This window comes from Callithrix jacchus, chromosome 9, assembly GCF_049354715.1.
Source record: "Callithrix jacchus isolate 240 chromosome 9, calJac240_pri, whole genome shotgun sequence".
Taxonomy (NCBI): domain Eukaryota; kingdom Metazoa; phylum Chordata; class Mammalia; order Primates; family Cebidae; genus Callithrix; species Callithrix jacchus.
The window spans coordinates 75,024,206-75,038,566 of NC_133510.1; the positions used below are offsets into that span (position 1 = coordinate 75,024,206).

Genomic DNA, 14,361 nt, shown 5'->3' on the forward strand with positions numbered 1-14,361 from the left:
AAATCAGTGGGAAAGGCAATATCATTCAATAAATAGTACAGAGACAATTGATTATCCACACAGAAAAAATAAAATGAGATTCCTATTTCACAGCACTCACACAATACATTCCACATGAATGGAAGCCCTGACTTTGAAAAACAAAAGTCTTAAACTTTTAGAAGAAAACAAACTTTTGACCTTGAGGGCAATGAATGATTTCTTTAAAAAGAGCCAAAAAGTACAAACCCTAAAGAGAACATTTTGATGTTTGACTACTCCCAAAGTAAAAAATTCTGTTTGACCAAGGACATAATGTACAAGACTGTCATAGACTGGGAGAAGATTTTTGCAAATTGCACATTGACAAATGATTACCATCCAGGATATACAAGAATTTCTACAAATCCTAAGAAAAAGATAAATGATCCAGTGGTAGAATAGACAGATAAAATAGGCGGTTTGCAGAACAAGGCAGTTTGCAGAAAAGAAAAAATTAAGAGCCAATAAACATATAAAATGATACCCAACCTCACTATTATCAGAAATATGCAAATTACAACTAACAATGGAACACTATTTCATACCCATTGTTTAACAAAAATCTCAAAATAGAATTTTGGCGAGGATATGAGGAAACTGGAAAGATGTAAATTTGTACAACTCTTTTGAAGAGAAATGGGTAAGAGCAAGTAAAACTGAGTAGAAGACAAATATAATATAAATATAATATACAGTATGTTGAAAATATACTGTACAGTTGATGGTGGAAGCCAATACTTCATGGCCATGGGTAGTTCTAGAGCAGGGGGAATGGGAATAAGATGAAAGGAGTGTATTGTAGTTATAATATTTTACATATTTTTAATATTTAATTTAATGTTCCTGGGTACATGTGCAGGATGTGCAGGTTTCTTACATAGGTAAACGTGTGCCATGGTGGTGGTTCGAAGCACCTATCAACGCATCACCTAGGTATTAAACCCTGCATGCATTAGCTGTTAATCCTGATGCTCTCCCTCCCCCCATCCACGCCACAAGCCCCAGTATGTGTTGTTCCCTTCCTGTGTTCATATGTTCTCATTGTTCAGCTCCCACTTATAAGTGAGAACATGCAGTATGTGGTTTTATGTACTTGCACTAGTTTGCTGAGGATAATTTGTGTATATTACTCTCTGTTTCTCCTTTTACTTCTTTGTTAATTCTTCTGTGGAATTGCTCTCTAAAGCTCTTTTTTTTTTTGGTGTCTTCACACCTTTTAGAACAACATCAATTTTACCATGTTAAAAAAACTCATAGAATTTATTCATGTGTTTTGTTAAAACTATATGCTTTGGAGGTGAAAATTCAGATATTTTAACAAAATTAATGTATCAAACTGAATAAAAGATCAGATTTTGTGTTCTGACATGCATTATCTGTAAATGCCAATAGTAATATTTGATAGATTTGTTGGAAAGACACAATAAAGTGTAAAAGATAAAAAATATCCAAAGCATATGTGGAAAATATCAACATTAAATCTGTTTGAGGTATAAGAGTAATGTTATATTATTCTTTGTACTTTTCTATATGAGTAGGTGTTTTATAATTTATTTAATGAAAGAGCTGAATGAAGAGGTATGAGAACTGATACAGTCAAGATTTTAAGGACATGGATAAGTGGCTGTTCTTCGAATTCATTCCCCTCAGAAACCTATATCAGTGTTACATCCTCACTTTATATTTTTCCTCAAATATCTTCTGAGTGATGCTTTCCTTGGCATTGAACATGTCTTAATCCCCTTATCTGCTTTATTTTTATGTTGAAAACTTATTATTTAACATTCTGTAAATTGTATTTATCTGGCTATTACCTCTCTTTCCTATGAGAATATAAGCTTTCCACAGTAGAATTTCTACTTGTTTGGTTCACTCTATGTCCTCAGCACCTAGGAGAAGTTCGGGGACAGGATAGCCTCTTAATAAATATTTGTAAAATGAATGAACAACAAATAAATCTGGAGGTTCTTACCCTGGAGGACAGAGGGATGCCTGGATCGTTAAAAGATACAGGAGAGAAAAACGGTGAAGGCAGAATGCTGTGCTTGAACTGCGTGGTGTTGATTTAGAGAGGAAGATGGTATATGTCAAAGTGAGGTCAGCAGGCAGCTGGAAATCAAGGAATCAAAGGACTGACGGGCCAAACTAAATTGATACTGAATTCAACTCAGCATTCAGCCCCTGTATTTACAAATAGATGAACTTGGCTGTCAGTCTTGTTGAAGAAGTTTGATCAGGCGTAAAATCGATCTCTTAATAAGGAAATTCTTTAAATTTATTCTCTCGCTTTAAAAACAAACAAACCAACAACCAGAAAGTGCAATTCAGTTTACTACAAAGAGGTACTCTATTTCAGAGGGATTAAATGCTACTGTTTTATCTGTGGGCTGTGACAGAATTAAATAACTTTTTCTGATTCCCAAACATTGGATCTGACTTATCTGTTGTTTATTGCTTATTGTGTAGCAGAAAGATTAGTTGTTAGAGTTAAAAATAATAACAGCCATGTTGATTGTATTTTCATTGAAGACTCTGATGTTGAAATAGATTTAAGAAAACATGATACATATTTTTTCCCGTTAGGCTTTTACTGAGTATTTCTTTCAAGCTTTGAGGTTTGCTTGTTGTGGGGCTAAATGAACAAAACCTTCTTCAGGTGACTTTAATCCAGGGGTTCTTCAACTTTAGAATACATGTGATTCAACTGTGAGTTTGTTCAATGCAGGGTCCCACCTGGGAGAAATGATTCAGAACTTGTGTTGTGGGAGGGCCCAAGGAATCTGAGTTTCAAACAATGACCTTTGGTGATTCTGATGCAAATATTGGGGGACAATATTTGGAGAAAAAGCACGATAGATGAGTTTAACTTTTTAAAATTATTTCATTTTTCTGTGTACCATTTACATGTATTAATGTATTGCAAGTTTGGTAATAATACAGGTGAGTAATACAGGTGTACCAAAGTTAGCAGTTTGAAAGCTGTAAAGAATTATACCTACAATAAAGAGAGGAGCACAAAAATGAACACACACTGTGCTCCCACAGGAAGATGAAAATCTAATATAAAGCAGTGAATTAACTGGCAAGAAGATAAGAAGGTGTAATATATTAGTTTCCTATTGTAGCTGTAATAAATTACTGCAATTCAGTGGCTTAACACAACACAAATTTATTATCTTACTGTTCTGGAGATTAGAAATCCAAAATGAGTTTTACTGTGCTAACACAAGGACTGTGCAGGGCTGGTCCCTGTGGAGGTTCTACAGGGTGGTCTGGTTCCCTGCTTTCCAGCTTCTAATGCTTCATGCGTTGCCTTCCTTGGCCTATGGCTCCTTTCTCCATCTTTGCATCTTCTCATTTCTCTCTGCTTCTGCCATTCTATTGCTTTCTCTTCTTCTGTGGTCCAAAGTCTTTCTGCCTCCCTCTTATAATGACATTTGTGATTACACTTAGGATCTACTTGGATAATCCAGGATAATCTCCAGTAATCCAGAAATCTCTTAATTCAATCACAACTGCAAAGTCCCTTTTGCTGTAGAAGGTAACATTAAGATGTAGCTATCTTTGGGGGCCATCACTTAGCCTACCACATATTTAGAAAAATGTGACAATATCAGTGTGAATATAGCAAAATCCTGCCCTTCCATAGAAGTCCCTGTAAGTAACTTAAACTTGTGAATTCCACGGCTTGGTAAGTAAATGTGATTTACAAGAAGAGACTGTACAGTTTGCCACAGTGCTAATTTCCTTGCCTGAAGCAAAATGTGGTTGGAAGATGTAATCAATCTATTACAGCAACATTTTAGAACTAGAGTGGACAAGGACCTTCAAAGTTTATTGCCATTTTATGGGAGTCAGAAACATGTTGTCAATCTCTATTGGGTGCAAGGCATTGTATTAGACATAGTAAGGAGTGAAAAGAAAAGACAGACCCAATGATTAAGAAACTTAAAGTCCTGTAGAAAGACGAGGCAAACACACTTTAAGTATAAGGAGCCTACAAACCTATAAAATAAGGGCCACAGGGCCCAAAAAGAACCACGTAGTGTGTAGCAAACCTGTTTCAGAATTCTTAGTGTTTTTCTTATGAATTGTTAGTAAAATTCTATACAGAGGGAAAGGGGAAGTACAAGCAGGGATAGGCCATTAGAGCAACTTGATTAATGACAGTACTCTGGATTTACCTTATAACAGTGTCTGCTATGGTGCAAAATTTAGTATAAGACTGACTTTTGACCTCAGTAAGGAAGTCTAAATAATTGTTCTCAAAATACCTATTATATGTATCCGTGGTGCAGATTCTTGATGAGATTCACCAAAAGGCTCCGACATTTCTGTCTGCAAAGTATTTGTGTTAGACTGATAGGTTCTGAGGTAGTTGTGGTTTTCATATCATCATGTACCTCATTCTTAGCACTGAGATTTTATTCCCCACCCGTCACCAATTGTACATTCTCTTCCTTCTCAGAATGAGCTCCTCGACTATGGTGGAGAGTGCCTATTACTGACTGTTCTTTTTTTTTTTTTCTGATTTCTTAATTTTTTTTTTTTTGCATCTTGTTTTTAATTGCATTTTAGGTTTTGGGGTACATGTGCAGAACATGCAAGATAGTTGCATAGCTACACACGTGGCAGTGTGATTTGCTGTCTTCCTCCCCTTCACCCACATCTGGCACTTCTCCCTATGCTATCCGTCCCCAGCTCCCCCCGCCGCTGTCCCTCCCGTATTCCCCCCAATAGACCCCAGTGTGTAGCGCTCCCCTCCCTGTGTCCATATGTTCTTGCTATAAAAACCACAGAACAAATTCTTCACCTGTAATATTATGTTTTTCTACTCACTGTCCTTCTTGTCTCAATGCCGCTTAAGTTCTGTTGCCTAAATAATCTCCCTTGTCGTTTTCAATCATGTCACTCTGCCTCAAGTCCTCAACACTACAGTGGCTCTCAACTCCTCAAACCCAAATGTCTAGTCTTAATAAGAGAGGTCGAGGGCTCTGCCACATGCTACTGTGGGGCCGGTGCCTTCCCCTTCCTCCTTCCAGCCTCTTCTTTATGTTTATTGGCTCCTGAATGTGAATCTTGGCATGAGTTCTCTGTTCTGTTAGACTATCATGTGTATTTATTTCATTTTTGCTTAGAAAAAAAACTTATCTTCTGAATGTAAATAAGACTAATACTTCTGGGCTTTTAGTTTCTTGTTTACAACATCCTTTCCTCTTTGTATCAACCTACTCCTTTTTCCCTGGCTTGTTCTGTTTTCCAGATTTATAGAATGAACCCCCAAATCAAATTATATTCACATAGGTGAATTAATTAAGCTTTACTGGCTGCAATTCAGTGCATTGTAGTTTTGAAATTATTTAAGAAAGGGACTAGTTTTTCAGTAGGCAAAAGGAAAAGTAAATGTGTTACTATAGTGGTATTTTAAAGCTGTAAAATAATTACTATGTCTTCCAAAGTTTCTAATGTACTCCTGCAGTGTAAAATTTTCTCAGAGAATAACTCTGGCAAGTCGAAGTTTTATCTAGCTTAAAGTACCAAATTACAAATGTCCAATTAAGTCTTTAACAGGTGCACTACTGTTGTAAATGGTTTTTTTCCTTGAGTGTGTGGTGTAACTATACACTGTTTCACATAATTATATAACAACTACCACAACTCATTTTTAAACAACAAATAATTAATACAGTCTAGAAGAAAGGCTTTAGACAGAGAGCTTTAGTTTTATTCCCTTGAAAGAGAATCAATGACTAGAAAATCTCTTCAAATTCTTAACAAAATCAGAATCTATTGCTAACTCCAGGTAGTTTATGACGATAAACTTAAAAAGTCTGCAAGGTACATAAATTATTAGAAGATAGTCCCTAAATTTATTTAGCAGAAGATTTCATAATATTTCTGACAACTGAATACATCTTCTTATATTTTTTCATTATATTGCAATTACATATGTATTTTTACCTTTCAAAAATTTTAGTACAATGAAAGGTAGAACTTTATATGTAAAATTTGAATAGTTGCTCACCTTTACTTTCATGGGACTCTGATGTTGTTCCACATAGCCAACGTCTCTTTAGAGAGAACTTTTCTGAAGAGCTCATGTAAATTAGGTCCACTTTGTTATTCTAAATTATAGGACCATGTTATTGTGTCTCCCCCAGTGGACTACAAGCTTCTTGAAAGAAGGGAGCTTTTGTCTTTTGCTTACCTTTGGACACTCAGCATGTGAATAGTGACCTGACCCTTAATAGACCCTTATTAACTATTAACTGAACAAATAAATGTCTCATCGATGAAATCCTTTAACAGTCTTTGATGTTCTTTTTCTAAATGGCACAGCTATGAGGCATCATTAATTCAAATCTATCTGAAATTCTTTTCCATTTTGACACCTTTCCAAAGAATATTCTACCCTCATAGTGTTGAATATCTGGCACCAGCGCTCTGTTTCCTACCCTTGTGTACACACCCAGCATTCCACAGTTTGTAGCACTTTTTTCTGCCAAGTCCAGATGTGGTCTCAGGATTCTTCCCAACGTGTCCTCTAAGCAGCCACCCACATTGTCAGGATAGCTGAAACTTTATTGCCATCTTTGACTTGTGGGAAAGTGAGATGACCAAAGGGATTGAAAATATCTGCCTTTTGTCTGTTTTTCCTTTCAATGATAAAAATACTTACAATTCTGTAACAAGATGACATAAACATATTTATAGTGAGTCCATGAAATTACAGAGTAAAGGCCTCTAGGTCCCCTGGAAACACCAGTAGGAGCTCCCATTTTATTCTAAGGGATCAAAAATGTGTAGTCGTCCATTCCACCTGAGCTCAACACTATGGTGTATTGCCACCAGGGTGGCACCATAAGAATATTTTTCCACAGCCAGCTTCTGTTTCATATTGGTTATTACAGTGACTTCTGATTTATCAGTACCAAGTTCATGGCCAGTCAGGAAAACAAAGAATACTCAGGAGTAAAAGATAGAGAAAGGTAGCTGAGCAGTTGGTTTGTGTTTTCAAGGGAAATACAAAATGTAAAGGAGCAAAACTGTGTGAAGGAAAAGAAACCTTTGAATTATTTTTTATTCAGAATAAATGCAGACTAAATGAGAATAATTTTGGTATATTTCTATGACACACCAATCTCTCAGACACAGTATGATAAATAGATAACGAGAAACTGTAGTCCCTGAAAGGAACTTTGAGCTGAGACCCAGAAAAGTGAATGACTCTCAAAACTAGACAGTAGTTACTGAGAAAGTTAACCTTCCAGTCCCTGCATGCCATTCCCTAGTGTAATGTCCTTTCCACTGGACTAAATGTTCAGGGAGTTTGGTTCATATTAGTTGTTGGAAGAAGCTATGCAGAGGCAGAGATAAAGCCTAGTAAGCAATTTACAGTTTCAGAGCTGGGCTCTTATCATGGAATGTCAGGAAATGCCGCAAATAAGCAGGTGTAGTAAAATTATATTTTATTGCTTTTGAATAATAACTATGTTTATAAAGATTTACTCTCTATGTTATGATTAGGTAGGACCTGGACCTAGTTACTTTAAAAGAAGAAAACAACTGTGATTTTTTTCACAGTATAAAGTGAATTATTTTAAAAAATTCACTTGATTAACCTTACAGGAATTACTCAGTTTGCAAAATATTTTGGACTTATCTCATACTTATTCAGCTAGGTCTCATGTATTCCAGCAGGTCACTGGAATGAGATACTGTAGTACAGATAAGATGAATGATTGTTTTTAAGTAAAAATGCAACTGCAATTGGCTTTACTTCTTAACTAAAGGACATGTTCAATGAGTGTTAGGACCAATTAAATAAATCCATCTATTTTTCTGCATCCCTACTGCCATCTCTCCAGTCCAAGCCACTGTCATCTTTCACCTGGACTTCTGCAATAGTCTAACTCATGTCCTTTTATTTGTTTCTGCTTCCTCCTAAGCCATCATCTTCATTGCAGCCAATGTAGTCTGCTAAAACCTCATTCTGATCATGTCATTCTGCAGATTAAAATCTTAAAGGGACTTGCTTGTGCCGACAGTATTCAATTCGTATTTTGCAATTTGGTTTAGACACTTGTGTAATATGTTTTGCAGTTTCTCTTTACTTCTTCAGTGTCACCTATCACAATGTGTCTCCTCATTTTTCTAATTAGTCTTTCTGCCTGCAGTTTTAACAAGCAGCTTTCTATATCTCAGTTCATCTGCTATAGGTGGTTGTGATTTTTTTGAAATATAAAACTAATTTTTTCATGTTCTGGCTTAATATCCTCCTACGAATGCTCACACTTTTTTTTTTTTTTGAGATGGAGTCTCGCTCTGTCGCCAAGGCTGGAGTGTAATGGTACAATTTCTGCTTCAAGCAATTCTCCTGCCTCAGCCTTCCAAGCAGCTGAGATTACAGGCATGTACCATCACGCCCAGCTAATTTTTGTATTTTTAGTAGAGGCAAGTTTTGCCATGTTGGCCAGGCTGGTCTTGAACTCCTGACTTCAGGTGATATACCTGCCTTGGCCTCCCAAAGTGCTGTTATACAGGTGTGAACCACTGCACTCAGCCAATTCCCATGCATTTTAAAATAATGCCCTAATATTCAATAATCGCTTTAAGGTCACTTAGTATTTGGTCAGAACCATTGCCATAGTATATATTGTTACTTTAGTCTGGTATATCATTCTCCTCTTGGTAGCTTCCTATGTCCAGCTTATTCTTTAAGATTCAGCTGAAACTTCCCCTCCTCTAAGATGGGTCCTTATTACATACTTCCTACTTCTTTAGGACCTATACATACCTATGAGATTCACTCATTTGTTCATTTATTCATCAAAGGTGTATGTACTAGGCATTCGAGAAGCTAAATGAGCAAAATATTTTGACTCACAAAAACTGTGTCTTTCATGTGGCTTGATCTAATAGATAAAAATCTTTGCCCTCATGCAATGTAAATTCTGGAAAAATGGTAGCATGAAACAAAATGAATAAATAAAACATGTATTTTGCTAAATGGTGATAAGTGCTTCAGGAAACAATAAGTCCAGAAACGGAGATAGGAGGTCCTGGGGTCAGAGGAAAGGATGATTTTCAGGAAGTGTGGGATTTGGACAAGTATCTAAAGAAGATGGAGGATCTAGCCATGGGGCTATCTAGGGGCAAACTCAAAATCCTTGATAAAAATCTCTCTGGTATGTTTGAGGAGTGACAAGGAAGCTAGTGCTATGAGTAGATTGAAGTTAGTGTGGAGCAAAGTGCTAGAATATGAATCCAGAGAACTAAAAGGGACTAGATTTCCATAGGACATTTTGGACCCTTGTAAAAACCTGGGTTTCTACTGTGAGAGAAGCCACTGAAGGAGTAAAAGCAGAAGAATATATAATTTGTTGCTCGTTTTAACAAGAAAGTTTTCATTTCTGTATATATAACAGCTTGAAGGGAGCAGGGGACGAGACATCTGTAGGAAAAATAAAGCAGTCATTCAGGCCAGAGATGGAGGAGGCTTGGACCAGGGTGGTAGTAGTGAGGTTGTGAGAAGTAGTTGGCTTCTGGATGTATTTTTAAAGGTAGAGCCAGTAGGATATGCTAATCAACTGCACATGGAATGTGAGAGAATGCGGGAAAATAAGGATGATGCCCAACAAGATGTTGGGCATGGACAGCTGGAAAGAAGGATGGAATTACCATTAACTAGGTGAGAAAGATTTTAGAAGGAGAAGGTGTGTGTGTGATGTGTGTGTGTGCGTGTGTGTGTGATATCAGGAGTTTGGTTGAGACACTTGTTAGATCTCCAAGTAGAAATGTCAGGTGGATAGTTGAATTATTGAGTCTGGAAGTCTGAAAAAACTGAATAATATTTTGTCATCTAAATGATATTTATGACCATGAGACTAGATGTTATCACATAACTGAGTGAATCAGAAAAGTGAAGAGAACTATCTGAAACCTGGGAGTCCTCCAACATTAGGAAGTGATTAAGATGAGTAGTAGGAGGAATCCGGCAGGAATCTGAGGAGTGGCCGGTGAGACCAATAGAAAAGTAAGAGAAGCAAATAAAACGCTTTAAGGACAGGAAGTGATTGATCAGCTATACAAATGCTGCTGACAGCTGAAGCATGTTGAAGACTGAGAACTGGCAGTTGGATTTGGTATCTTGAGGCCATTCGTGATCTTTATGTGAATAGTTCTGGTAGAGTAGTGGGAAGAAAACCTTGTTGCAATGAGTTCAAGGGAGACTAGAAAAAGGGAGTATACATAGGCAAACACACTACTTGCACCTATTGTCCCAGGTTGTAAGTATTCTCATATATGTTTTGATTTGGCTATTGACTGAAGTGTTCACCCTGGCTATACAGGAAACACTTTCAAAGAGCATGTATGGAAACCATAGCTGGAGGAACTGTGATCAAGAGAGCTTAGATTGGTGATGTGGGAGATAAAGGGGGGAATTTGGAGAATTATGTCTTTGAAAAGGCAAAAGGAGATTAAATGTGAAGGGCTTAGCCTTGGAGAGGAGCTTAGTCAGTTCATCCTTTGTAAGGCTGGGAGAGCACACTGTTATATTTCTCACATTGAATTTTTGTTAATTAATTTGTTTGTTTTCTACATATTATGAACCTCTTAAGAGCAGTAAGTATAAATGTCTTGTTTATTTTGTGATAGGAATTTTATTGTTCTATTTCTATTCCCTAGTACAATGCCTGGCACACAGCAGGTACGTAATAAAGCTTTGAATGAGCAAATGAAGATACTGTGCCAAGCATGTATATATTTTATCTTCCTGCTCAAATTGGATCATTTCCATTAAATCTTGACAACTGGATTAATTTGTGTTTCTCTTGTCTGGGCATACAGATAACTTGACTACCTGGTAAGACTGATTGATAGGAATGGCTGTATTTCTACCAAAAACGGGGAAGTGTATTAAGACTAAAAGCAGTGACATTTGCTATATAATTTTAGAATAGTTCTCGTTATGGTTTTAATGTGAATCTACTAGACACTTTATGTAGGACCTTTTGAAAGCTATCCATTCTTCCTCAGTATTCATTTTACATTTATATTTTACCATTCATATGGCAGGTATCATTATCTGTGGTCACAATCTAACTTAATAAATGACAATGTCTTTGGTAATGGGCATTGCATCTTCATTGCTTTTTATCTTAATAATCCATGTCTTCTTCATTGCTAAATTAAAAATGCTTAGTCCAGGCTCTGATACAAGATGGGTGCCAAATAAATATTTGTTGAATGAATGAATGCACAAATTAATAAAGACTGTCTCTTGTGGATGTGGTTGATGCATAGACAGACTAGATCCCTTTTCCTGTTTGGTATGCATACCTTCTAGCTCCCACTGCTTTGCTCCTAACAGCTCACACAGAACACCTTCTCTAAAGGAGTATCCCTGGGCAGTGAGACCTGCATCACCAAGATGCTCAAGAACCAGAAGTGCCTGGGGTTTTATGTCTTCCCTTTGGTAACCAGTAGCCAATGTCAAGGTGCAAGAGTATAGAAGCCTAGTTCTCTTGCCTCAAGGCAGTGTGAACTCACCAGTGTAATTTGCACTCCAGAGCTCCTGTGGATCAGGCTGAGTCCAGGACTTCACCTGAAATTGCACTTTTGCTTGGCTTATTATCCTCCATTATCCTGCTTCCCCCATTCCCCCGTGAGTTTCTTGTTAGAGCATTTCTTTATTAAATCTCTTGTACACTCATCCTTTTATAATCAACTTTTATTATACATCCTAATAGATGATGTATAATATGTACAACTTTCTTTTTTTAATTGACTGTAAGTATTCACTTCTGTATACTGAGTAAACCATTTATTTTTCTAGGTATTTGAAAAGAACAAAAATTCCCTTATCTGTAAAATGGGGTTGGAAGTAATGTGTTTTAGAACTGAAAGCACTTTACCAGCCAGCTGGTGGCCAACATCTTCATTTTATAAATGAGAACATTGGAGACCCAAAGAAATTAAATAACTCGTTCAGAATCACCCGGCTTGGTTAGTGGCAGAGTAAGACTAAAATCCAAGTCCCAAGACACTGTGCTCTCTACTGCTCCCCAAAATATATATTTCCTATTCACAGAATTGATATGAGGATTAGGGACCACATCTGTGAAAAATAGATTTAGCCTTTGGAAAGAAAGATGCTGGATAGTTTTATGAAAGCTTTATGAAAACTAATCTCATTTTAACCTTTTCTATACAGTTGTTAGTTTTGTTCAGTTTTATGTTACTTGCTTTAGGCTTTTCTTTTTGGCCAAGGATTAGATAATATATGATGCTTGGTTTAAAAATCAATATTAAGTATCTGGATTGTGTTAGAAATATGAATTACTTCTGCTGAGTTTGAAGCCAGAAGCAGTTGCAGACAGCGTTCCAGAATGGTGATTCCTGTGTACATGAAAAGTTTTCTATCCCTACTTTGCATATTGGGAATAAAGAAAGTTGTTTCTAAAGAAAAGAAGGAAGCATAAATTACATAAACATTGTGTAACACTTTGGAAGCTTGGTACGCAACCTGCCTTTAACAAACCGTGAATTTTCTCTCCTGCCAAGTCACCATACCCTGCCTACTTTCAGCATAGTCAGGGACCCATTATACTAATCCACTGTATGTACCTTCCCATCTCTAGCAAGCACATGTAAATGATAACTTTGAATATTTATTTTGATGCAAGGTGTGTAAATCTTCTCAATGTCATCTTGTAAAGTGAGGAAATTGTGACTGGGTCTACTTAGTTACTTCAATTACTTCATTTGTTTAAGATTGTTTCTTTTAGCCAGTGTGCTCTGCTATAGTGTATGAACAAGAATCCTGTTTAAATTTTGTAGTATTCTAAGTGATTTGTGTAGATTCATATTTGCAGGGAAGATAAATCTCATGTGCTAAAAGGCTAAAGTAACTTTTATATATATTTTTAATTAGGTACGATTATATGCAAGACCTGATGCTATCAGAAGAGGATCCGGGGACTATGCTCTTCATATAACAAAGAGATTAATAGAATTTTATGAAGACTACTTTAAAATACCCTATTCCTTGCCAAAACTAGGTAAGAATTTTCTTGGTTATTTTATTGGAAAGGCTCCTTGAAGGTAGAATTTCTTCTTAATATGTTTATTTGAGCCATCCAGAAGCATGAAAATTTGGAGATTTATATTTTTAGAGAAGATAAGCATGAAAAAATAATTTCTTTTTTTTGAGGTAATATAAGATTTACTGTTTCTGGAGTCCTGCCAGTAAGTGCTCGTAGGAATTAAGAAGGCATTATGTTAGTTTAGGATTCCAAAAGACAAGACAAATATCTGTAACTTGTTGAGTATGTACTATGGAGGGGTGCCTGCCAACATGATGTTTAATCAGTAACACTACCATGGGTGTAGGCACAACTAGAAGTTTTTCCACATAAGGGAGTTAAGACCCAGGGAGTTTTCGATTTATCTAGACAGCCAGTAAGTGAAGGGATTGGGATTTTAAACTAGGTCTTGATGACTCCCAAAACAACTCAGTATTTTACATGGAGAAGACTTTCATTGATTTATTTCTCTTTTCAAATTTTCACATATCAGAACTCGATGTATGTTATCCCTTAGATTATTTTTGTTTAGTCATATATCTAGTACACTGTTATAGTAAATGGAATACAAATAAGAGAGAAGAGAAACTTGGTAATAATGGAGATTGTATTCTCTATGAATGTTTTTATATTTCTTCCTTGTACAAAGAGAATGCACTCAATAATTGTCAGTCAAATGCATAAACGCATTAATTGGTTTTCTGAATTTGAATGAGGCTATTGCTTTTGCCAGGGAGTGAACAAGACTTTCCAGGAAGTTAGAAGGGTCCCTACGTGCATTAGAAATGTGGAAGTTGTTTTTCCTTCCCAGAACACCTGTTTTGAAATATTACATCGCAACAGTTCTTTATTGCCCCTCTCATCCCTCCTCTTCCCTTATCTTTCCCAAGAGTATTTTTGATCAGATTCCATATTAAAGGTATTTCTCATTGGCAAGATTAAAGTGCTTACTTGATCAAAAGTTTTTGTATCTGAACCACAGGTTCTCCTCCCTGTAGAACCAGGCCACTTTCATTAAAGTACCTGCCTGCTGTGTAGCTTTAATGGTCTTGCAATGAGTAGTTGATTCGGAAGGTCAATAGTGTAGTTGCTATTGTTATCAATGGGTGTGACATACAGTTTTTATGAGTGATATTACAAAATTCTGAGATCTTTTTGAAATATGATATTTTAGAATTCATAGGAAAAACTATATTTTAAGTAGGATCAGTATTTTGTTTTGTTCTGTTTTCCTTCTCTTTTCTCCCTGTGT

General features: G+C 36.4%; 1 protein-coding gene across 1 annotated transcript in view; it reads left to right on the forward strand.

Moving 5' to 3' along the window:
* The window catches only part of TRHDE (thyrotropin releasing hormone degrading enzyme), a 422,303-nt gene that overhangs the window by 89,338 nt on the left and 318,604 nt on the right, over nucleotides 1-14,361 (forward strand). The window contains exon 3 of the mRNA XM_035257033.3: nucleotides 12,959-13,085. Coding sequence (XP_035112924.1) covers nucleotides 12,959-13,085 — 127 coding nt within the window. The remainder of the gene's footprint in view (nucleotides 1-12,958; nucleotides 13,086-14,361) is intronic.